A 10,867-nucleotide genomic window follows, 5' to 3' on the forward strand; every position below is an offset into this window, starting at 1 on the left:
AAACACGACACGAAATCGGTACTAACCCGATTAAGTTAATACGATTTTGATATAGAAGTTTTTGAGTTTGGTTAGGGTTGACTGATTAGGTTAACACGAAATCGACACTAATCCGATTAGGTTAACACGATTTTGATATGGAAGTTTTTGAGTTGGGTGAGGGTTGACTGATTTTAATATTAATCCGAAATTGACACGATACGAATCCGATAATTGTCACCTCTAATAAGTTGTGGCACAAATTGACTTATCTAGAGGAGGAACTAAAAGGGGTCACGGAGAATAAGTCAACTCCCGACTTTGGAAAGAAAACAACAAAAGAAAACTATATTTACTGATGGAAATTCTGTATAATTTCGGTGGTAATTTTGTTCGTGCTAGAATCTATGATAAAATCGACATTACTGACGGAATATGCAGGCAGAATGTTGCTGAATCTTAAACCAAAAAAAATAAATCTATATTTCTTATTATATTTTTGTCCATTAATGCCCTGAATGTTTAGTTCTAGTTCCGTCACTGGATTCACCAACTCGTCATATATTAAGGGGGTGTTTCTTTTACCTTTTCACATCTGCGGTTTGCTGTTTGGGACTTAAAAGGAGATATATAGCTGTTTGGTTAAAAATTTGTAACATCTGCTGGTTGCTATTTAAATGGCAAACCGCTGCTTTTTGCATCAGCAGCATAGAGCTACTTTTTGCTCTATAAATTGTTGCTGGTGCTTTTTTCTCCTTAATAAAATAAGGCTTAATAGGCACCCAGCCCTCTAAACTTGTAACTTTTTTTCACATGGTCCCTTCAAGTTAGGGGACAACCTCTCAACCCCCTTAACTCTCCAAAAATATCACATACAACCCCTTAAATTTGTAACTTTTTTCCACCTGGCCCCCTCAATTTAGGGGACAACCTCTCAACCCCCTTAACTCTCCAAAAACATCACATACAGCCTCTTACACCCCTATATCCGGTCAAAATATTGACCCGTGTAGAAAACGCGCTTGACTGTTGACCACACTAATGCCACGTGTCATTTTTTTCTTAAAATTTTCCATGTAAATCCAGTAAATTACCTATAATTTGGGCATCCGTAGAGTCTTCTTCCTTGATTTGCAGGTTTCATGAAACCTTAAGTACAACATATTCACCACAAAAACATGATTCATGAATACCCACCATGAAATCGGTTTCAAGAACAACACAAGCCATAACCTAATTGATAAAAAAAAGAATTATCTCAGAAGAAGAAGAAGAAGAAGAAGAAGAAGAAGAAGAAGAAGGTAGAGGAGGAAGAAAGGAGATGAAGGAGATGAATACTTACTGTTGAACTTGAATCGGAGACCGATCAGAGACAGAAAAGAGGTGAATCCAAGGAATCGGAAAAGAGGAAGGAAGGATTTCTGAGGAGAACGTTAGGGATTTAAGAAGAAAGGGGATTTTTTTACCGTTTAAGTTTCTAAAGCCAACTTTCACGCGAGTGCAATCCCAACTTATTCCATGTCAGAGCCACGTAGGCGTTAAGGGGCTATATGTGATGTTTTTAGAGAGTTGAAGGGGTTGAGAGGTTGTCCTCTAAGTTGAGGGGATCCGGTGAAAAAAAGTTGCAAGTTTAAGGGATTGTATGTGATGTTTTTGGAGAGTTAAGGGGTTGAGAGGTTATCCCCTAAATTAAGGGAGTCAGGTGAAAAAAAGTTACAAGTTTAGGGGGCTGGGTGCCTATTAAACCGTAAAATAAACTCTGAACTTATTATTTCTATAGCTTCTCCCACTCATCTGTCCCTTTGTCCACCACTTTCTTGGTTTTTTTTTTTTGTTTTTTTTTTCGTCTTTTTCACCTTTTATTATTTAAAAAATCTTCAACATAACTCTTTCTTTTCTTCATTTTTTTTTTGGAAATTGATTTAAAAAGGCAAAAGCAAATATCCAAACAAACACAATGCATAATCTAAATTATTATTGTTCACATGGGTAGTTTAGTTTGGAGAGCTAATTTACATTAATTTAGATTATGCATTGTGTTTATTGAGTTCAAAGAGCTAATTTTAATGTGGTGAAGCTCTTAGTCTAATGGTTGAGAGCTTACCTATGACTATGGAGGTTATGGGTTCGAATCACATCCGGATGGGGCCGGGATTTTTCTTTCTTTTTTAATGTAAGCGCATTGTGCGCAAATTTATTTTTTTTTAAAAAAAGAGCTAATTTTAATCATAGTTCTATATAGAAAAATGAAATTATTTATAAAATGATTATTTTTATGTAATTATTTTCATTATTTTTAGAATTAATTTTATATATTTATTTAAAACATGTCCATATTAGTCATTTTACATATTAACAGCAACAGATAATCATAGTTTTACCAAACACTAATAATCAAACAGCAAATAACAAACAGCAAACCGTAGCAACAAACAACAACAACAAACAGCAGGTAAAACAAACAGGCCCTAATTCAATTGACGGTCATGTCAACTCATCCCTTTAACCCATTTAAATTGACTATAAGTGTTGAAACACTATAATTTTGTAAAATCACCCGTGTTATTTTTCCCCCATATTAAATTTGTTTAGCTAATTGTATAAACCTGTTTATTTAAATACGACGTGCCAAGATTGATCGTTAACGTCCTTAACGGATCACTAGGATAGATCAACGTGACATGTTTATGGACTCGTCAACCTTTTTTAAACCCATATATCTGACCTCCATAGAAGCTTCAATCCCTAAGAAACACATGAACAACAAATTCGAGCCATTGTTACTGCTATGCACGAAACTCGACCTGAAATCTCGCTTAAGGAAAATAAACTTCCCTAAACACGACACTAAAATTTGTTTATAAATGTTCTAATCGAGCTTGCTTACGAGCTTTCGAGCCGAGCTTTGGCCTGCTCAAGCTGGCTTGTTTACGAACTGAGCCAGTAAATCATGCTCACGAGCGGTTTATTTACAAATAGAGCCGAATCGAGCCAAGCTTCGACCACCGAACCGCTCATGAGCGGCTCGGCTCATTTACAGCCCTACGTTTAACCATTTAAGTTGACTATAAATGTTGAAACACGGTAATTTTGTCAAATCACCCGTGTTATTTTTGCCCATATTAAATTCGTTTAGCTAATCGTATAAACCTGTTTATTTAAATACCAGGTGTCAAGATTGATCCTTAACATCCTTAACGGATCACTAGGATAGATCAACATGACATGTTTACGACTCATCAACCTATTTTAAACCCATATATCGGACCTCCATAGAAGCTTCAATCCCTAAGGAACACAGGAATAACAAATTCGAGCCACTGTTACTGGGCTTAATACATCATTTGCCTCCCGAACTTGTCCAAAAAGCTTGATTGGGTCCCTGAACTTTCAAAGTGTCCCGATAGCCCACTGAACTTGCATAAAATGTTCAATTAGCCCCCCGAACTTGCATAAAATGTAATCAATTGATCACTCGGTTGTAAAAAAGTAAGTTAAATGCGGAAGATGTATTCCACGTGTCTTAGAATGTTATTACATAATTCAAGAATAGAGTAAAAATGAAGTTATTACTTGCTCAACTATAAAGCTTGTATTCTCTAATATTACAACCGTAATACCCCAATCTTGATTGTTTTAATTTTTTTTAAGACGCGTGCAATATATTTTTCGTATTTAACTTAATTTTTTTGCAACCGAATTATTAGTTGATTACATTTTATGCAAATTCATGGGGCTATCGAAACACTTTGAAAGTTCAAAGGGCCAATCAAACTTTTTGAACAAGTTCAGAGAGCAAGTGATGTATTAAGCCACTGTTACTGCTATGCATGAAACTCGACCTGAAATCTCGCTTAAGGAAAATAAACTTCCTAAACACATCGTTCAAAATGTTTTTTTTTTAAATTAATTCAATTACTCAGTTTGAAACTCGTCAGACTCTGTTTTTTTTTTTTTTCATAACCATTATATTGCAACAGAAGATTTCTTCGGGCCGAAACCAAACTTGCATAAATAACTAAGAAGATATGTCTATACATGATTAGAAAGTGAAAAACATAGGATGATCCGAAACTCTGCCGGAATACAAATGCATCCAATCGATTCCATTTAATGTCAGTTAAGATGAACAAAATAGAATTAGCAGATCAGATCATAGAACCCGTAAGACGGCTAAGAATTTACATCTTGTAAGAGTATCATTTACGCATATAGATTCGACTCCGATCGATCTTAGTGCAATCCGAACGTATTCTCTCCGCTGTAGACCATGTACAGAAAACCATCTTCATCCTTGTTTTCCTCGTAGATTGCAGACATCAATGCAGCTGCAATAAAACAAGAACATTACCGCTTAGAACCATTCATAGGTTGGCTCGGTCGGACTTAATGGATTTACACCTAAACATCCTCAGTTCAGCCCGAGATTAATTTAGGTGAACTCGAGCTTGAAAATCAAATATCAAACAACTTCACACGGGCAAAACTATTGGGGTCATGGAGGGTCCGTCAACCCCTGACTCGGAAAGAAAATAATGAATTTTATATTTACCGACATAATTTCCGTCTCAAAACATAAAAAAAATAAAAAAAAAAAGTGTAAATACATTAGTTCCAAATTTTTTGACAAGTTCGAAATTAATGACTTAATTGGTGACGGATTTTTTCGTGCCGATTCTTAATCCAAAAAAATTTGGATTAATACATCACTTGCCTCCTAAACTTGTCCAAAAAGCTTGATTAGCTCCCTATACTTTCGAAGTGTCTCGATAGCCCTCTGAACTTGCATAAAATGTTCAGTTAGCCCCCTGAACTTATATAAAATGTAATCAATTAAGCAATTGGTTGCAAAAAAGTAAGTTAAATGCGGAAGATGTATTGCACACGTCTTTAAAAAAGTAAAACGATTAAGATCAGGATATACGGTTCTAATATTAGAGAAGACAAATTTTATAGTTGAAGTAAGAACTTCCTTTTTAATCTATTTTATGAATTACGTAATAACAATCTAAGACGTGTACAATACATATTTCACATTTAACTTACTTTTTTTGCAACCGAGTGATTAATTGATTACATTTTACGCAAGTTCAGGAGGTTAAATGAACATTTTACGCAAGTTCAGTGGGCTATTGATCGAGGCACTTTGAAAGTTCAGAGGCCAATCAAGCTTTTTGGAAAGTTCAGTGGGCAAATTTTTGTCAAAAAATCTGTTTTTGTACTAAATTTTTGTCCATTGACCTCCGAGTTTTTGGTTCTCGTGCCGTTACTGGTTGCACATAACCTCACCTCAAAAAATATATTTTTTTATTTTATCAATTATATATATATATAATCATTAATATTAATAGGCCGGACCAGTCCGTCCTACTTTTATAAATCCCAGGCCCGCTTGAGAAAATAGACAGATTTAGACGGGCTTGGGTAGGCTAAATGTCATTTTCTTCCATTCAAACCCGAAATATTGAACGCAACATATGCATTACCCGGGCCAAAAACAGGTCCAGTTACCAATAGAGCTCATGGAAATTATTTATACATAGAATGTTAAAGAATGTAATTTACCAGTAGGAGGCAGTGTGTTCTTCACAAACACAAATATAGCCTTTTCGGCACTGAGCTTAATCCTTTTCCGGACAACATAGACGAACTGTCCCACAGTCAAATCAGCAGGCACAAGATATCTGAAACAATGATACCAAAATATTCGTTTCAAATGAATAGTGTTAGATAGATTCTCTCTATAAATTGTGTTGTCGTGTCAGAAATTCGTAGTCCTACTTCCAAGTTTCATATGCTTTTCAAACCCAAACTAAGAACTACGGGAAATTGACACATTTGTGGTTAATTACTAAACAATTTTTTCGTTTTTGGGCAAATTTCGAACTATTTCTTTAACTCGCTCTGCCGATCAGGAAGACGGATAAGGAAGCTTTCAGAATTTTCTATCAATCCTCCTACCACACTGACGGACCAATATCAGTCCTACCACACAGGGGGGCTAATATCAGTCTGTTTGTCACACAGGCGGACCAACATTTTACGATTGTTTGGTCTAATCGAAACAATTGTGAAATCGAATTCCTTGGCATTTGTTTGTCTAGCTTACCGAGGTTTTTGTCATTCCTTAGCTTCATTCGAGCTGACAAAGATTTCAAAATTTCACAATTGTTTGATGATCAATCTGTCTCCTAAAATGGATTCTCAAGTTGTAATTCGGACACTGATCGATATCCGTCTGCTTGTCACACAGACGGACTGATATTCGCCCGTGTGACTGATACAACAATTCCACATCCGCTTATCTTTCTAACCGGCAGAGCAAGCCAAAATTACCACAAACACGCAGAAATAGTTTGAAATCTACCGTAAATGAAGAATTTGTTTAGAAATTGACCACAAATGTGTCAATAACCCGTCTACCCCGAAACAATCATGCTAACAAAAGTTTTAACAAGAATATAGAGAAGATGCTACTGACTTTTTCTTATCAATATCAGGAACATCAGTTCTTTCAGCCTTTTCCACAATTACCTGCATAACATCCAAAGAATATTCGCATAACTTAAGATGAGACTTTAAATACGAATTAAGGCTCAAAATGGCGTCTGAAGTTAGCAGGCATGATCGGTTTAGCCCAAATCGAAGATTAGGTATCAACTCAGCCCTGAAGTTGGCAATATTCGATAGATTAGTCCAAATTTGACAATTTTTCAGGTATTGAAACTGATTGTATTTGGGCTAATTTGTCAAATATTACCAATTTTAGGGCTCAGTTGATATCTAAAACTTCGATTTGGGCTAAACTGATAATGTTTGTCGACTTCTGGCGTCATTTTGAACCTTAATTCCTTTAAATAGACAGACATTGAAAACAGAATCTTACTTACTGGTATTCTATCGGGATACTTCTCCCTAATGCGAGTAGCTTCTGCTTGTCTCCTCTCTGAATAAATACACACAAAGTAAGTGTAAACGAATGCCTAATTCACCCCCAAAGGTATCCGAAAGTAGAAGAATTGTCTCACATATACAAAGACTCATGCAGCTATCTAATTAAATAATGTGAGATATCTAACACACTCCCTCACATCCAAAACCATTTAGAGCGTGAAATACATATCCACGTATGGAGAGGTGGCAATTTCTTGTTTCGTGTCAAAATTGTGTTATCTCATATATAAGTTCCATATGGTTATATATGATATAAATGCTAGAAAAATAATTTTCGTGTCAATCGTGTCGTATCATTCGGGTTGTCTTGTCTCTATGAATTGTCTTTTCGTGTCAGAAATTGCCACCCCCCTGAAATACAAGATTCTGATACTATCAAAGAACTATTTGACCAAAAGCTTAAACTCGAAAGTAAGGCTCAATAATGACGTTTATTATCATCTCCAGTAATCAAAGCCTATGATTACAACATCTTCACCCTATTAGGGAGGTTAGTGTCGTCACAACCTTGGTTCGGGTGCGAAGAGAAGATTGTTGGGTTTACTCACATCGGTTGTGAAAGTAGCTGTGTTTGGTTAATAAGTGTGAGAGATAAATTTTATCGTTTGAGCTAGCTTTTAGGTTTAGAAGGCCCAATAGCGCCCAACACTAATTGTTGCGTTTTCCCACATTGGTTGTAGAAGGGGCGGGTGTTTCGGTAATAAATGTGAAGGAGAAATCTCATACTTTGAGCAAGCTTTTAGGGTGAGAAGGCTAATAGCACTCAATACTGGTATTAGAGCCTCTTAGAACGAGCGATTGAAGGTTACGGTTCAAACCCTGGAAAAACTCCATTTATTAGTAGAATTTTAACATATGGTAAGATGAGTTTGTGTTGAACACACTTGTGGATCAAATGTTTCCTTAATAAAGAAGATGTAACGATAGAAGGCCTAAACAAGGAGCAGCTCCAAGGGATGGCGATGGGTTCATGCATGAACTGAATTCCACATCAAAAATGGAGAAGGAATCTATGTTGCACAGAGAACACGGGAAACATTATTTCTAAAACATAATCTTCATAAAATAGCCTATAAATAAAAATAGACATGGACACGAAAAGCAGAAACGCTACTAACTAGAAGTGACTGTGCCTACTAGCTAGAAGTGTCCGTGCAACATAGGAGGGAACGAATGAGTTATATTAGTAAGGTTTGTTTCAATAGACTTAATACATCCTCAGCCCCTCTAGTTGTCCGAAAACTGCAACTGATCCCTGAACTTTAAAACGTTACAACTAACCCCTCAAGTTGCTTATTTGGAACAAATAAGCCCTAAACCCAAAAAAACATTCAACATAATATTACATCAGAAATAACAGATTTCCAAAATATCGATACATTAACAAAAGGGCAAAAAAAACTCTCAACTCACAAATATTAACCTATTTGAGGGGTTATTTGTTCCAAATAAGCAAGTTGAGGGGTCAGTTGCAAAATTTTGAAATTTAGGGGTCAGTTACAGTTTTTGGACAACTTGAGGGGCTGGGGATATATTAGGCCTTTTTAATACATATAAATGCATTTTAAAGTCGTGAGTCCAATGTTTTGAATTTGAGTCAAAGCGGACAATATCTAGATGGTATTGGATCATACTATTACAATTGATATCACATTCGACTCTCCATGTACGATTGTGTTGGTTCGGAGATGAATCAGGCGGAAGTTGGTAAACTTGTAACGAACTGGTTCGGAGTCTGTAACGCCGGGGTAGACAGCCTGAGCAAGGAGCCACTCTAAGGGACGGCGATGGGATAGAAGGCCAGAGCAAGAAGCGACTCTAAGGCAATGACGATGGGAGTGGGAATGACCGGGTTATATTAGTAAGTTGTGTTTTCAATATATATAGACGCCTTTTAAAAAGGTGAGATCTTATAAATTGGAGTTAGATCTGGGGAGGGGGCCGGTGCACTACGCGTCCCCGCTGAGCGAGGGTCTGGGGAGGGGTCCACCACAAGGGTGTACTTGGGGCAAACCTTCGTCTGACAATTTATTTGGCAAGAGGCCGCTCCTAAGACTCGAACCCGTGACTTCTTGGTCACACGACAACAAAGTTTACTGTTGCGCCAAGGCTCGCACTCATAGTCTTTAGAGAATATGAATGAAAAATTATCACCAATGTAAGCAATCCAAAGGTTTCACAGACAAAAATCAGCTCAAAACCAAAATAAAAAAAAGGCTGCGCCGTGCACTATGCGTCTCCGCTAAGTGAGGGTCGGGGGAGGGGTCCCATCACAAGGGTGTATCGGGGCAAAAATCAGCTCAAAACCAAAATAATCAACAAAATTAACCCAAGAAATAGAAACGAACCAAGAGGCTGTTCAAGCTTGAAAGAACCCTTAGCCATGGTTGAAGACGAGCTCCAATTACACCTCCCTGCAAATTTCAAACATGAAAACACCATAACCTCTCAAATAAATGTCGAAAATCCCCTACACCATGAAATCAGAGAAGAAAAAACAACAAAAGATGAATTTAACAGACGGGAAGTTTGAAAATCGATAACATACCTAAGAATTAGGGTTTCCGAAGAGAATTGATTGGTTGATCAAATTCAGAATTTGTGACAAGAACAGCTCAAAAGGTCAATATCAAAGAGGATTATAGATTTCTAATTGAGAGGAAACTTATAGAGTTTGATTCAGATTCCAACACGAAACCTTAATCTTTGTAGGATTTTCAGTTCTGAAGAAACCAACTTTTTCAAGATTGGAAAATTTCGATTTGGATTGCCTTCAATTCAAGCAAATTGGGTTGTCTTCGCGTCAGCAATTTGTTTCAGGCATGGCTTCACTCCTTCGTTTTTCTATCCGACGTCGTATAACTTGAGTCAAAATTCATAATTACAATAATTCTAATTAGATACTTATTTTTATTTTTTTTTTACATTTTTATTAAGAACCCAATTCAAAACCATACAAATAAAAGTCGCAGGCGCAGAGATCCAAACCCCACGATCACACTCAGACGCCTTAACTAACAAGTGGATGACCCGATTTGCAGACCGTTTAGAGAATAGGACCGAAGAAATATCGAGCTCTTTTAGAAGAGCTTTACAATCATCCACAAGAATGTCAAAAGGAGAAACCAACACACTAGTGCTATTAAGTACCAAAACTAGAAATTGCGAATCTGATTCTAATTGAACATTGAAGAGGCCAAATGTTATTAACTAGCCCAATGTTTCTCAGCAGCTAAGTGCTTTTGCCATGAGGGGATCCGGGATAGAGGGGATCAAGCCGTTTGCAGCAGATACGAACTCACCAGATGAGTTTCTAATCACCATTCCGAAATTAGAACAGCCCAATTCCTCGAAGGTTGTTACGTCGATGTTTAACTTCAACTTGTTTGGCGGTGGGGGCTAACACTTAATGGATGCAGCCACTGGGCTAGAAACCAGGAATGATGCTTGAGCCTGCTTCCATTTACTCAAGTAAGTTGTCATGTTGCTAAAAGAAATACTAGGAAGAGTAGACCTGTTTGTCCAAACTTTGAGGTTTCGATCTTGCCAAATGGCCCAACAAATTGTAACAGTTGTCTTAAGAGTTTTCCTCTCAAAACTTTCTTTCACGTGTGCCCAAAATTCATGGAAATTAGACACCAGTAAAAGAATAATTCCATATCAGTTTAGCTCTAGGGCATGCGACCAAAGCATGATAATCAGTCCCTGAACCAGCATCAATTCGGGGACAAGAGGGTGGCACATCGATATACCTGCAAATTAACGTTGTGTGGGGATGCATTTTGCACTGGTTCGCCAGATAAAACTTCTAATTTTTGGCGGGATCGAATTTGCCAAATGCTATTCTAGAATTCTATAGAATGAACAGTAACATTAGCGCCATTGACAGTATTCAGGAGCATGTACCCACTACGTACCGTGTAGCTACCCTTAT

The 10,867-nt window shown here is 37.0% G+C and overlaps 1 protein-coding gene across 2 annotated transcripts; it reads right to left on the bottom strand.

The window, feature by feature from the left end:
• Positions 1–3,963: 3,963 nt before the first annotated feature.
• Positions 3,964–9,753, bottom strand: LOC136232421 (autophagy-related protein 8C). 2 transcript variants are annotated; one of them, XM_066021577.1, is made up of 6 exons: positions 9,482–9,753; positions 9,282–9,347; positions 6,870–6,925; positions 6,461–6,513; positions 5,545–5,663; positions 3,964–4,307 (listed from the first exon to the last, which is right to left on the bottom strand). In XM_066021577.1, the coding sequence occupies exons 2-6, from the start codon at positions 9,316–9,318 to the stop codon at positions 4,213–4,215; spliced, it is 360 nt and encodes a 119-aa protein (XP_065877649.1). In that variant the 5' UTR covers positions 9,319–9,347; positions 9,482–9,753; the 3' UTR covers positions 3,964–4,212. The 2 variants fall into 2 exon arrangements, with proteins under 2 accessions (XP_065877649.1, XP_065877648.1); XM_066021576.1 differs by lacking the exon at positions 9,482–9,753 and having other exon boundaries at positions 9,282–9,365.
• Between the last annotated feature and the right edge of the window lie 1,114 nt (positions 9,754–10,867).

Source organism: Euphorbia lathyris, chromosome 6 (assembly GCF_963576675.1).
Source record: "Euphorbia lathyris chromosome 6, ddEupLath1.1, whole genome shotgun sequence".
NCBI lineage: Eukaryota > Viridiplantae > Streptophyta > Magnoliopsida > Malpighiales > Euphorbiaceae > Euphorbia > Euphorbia lathyris.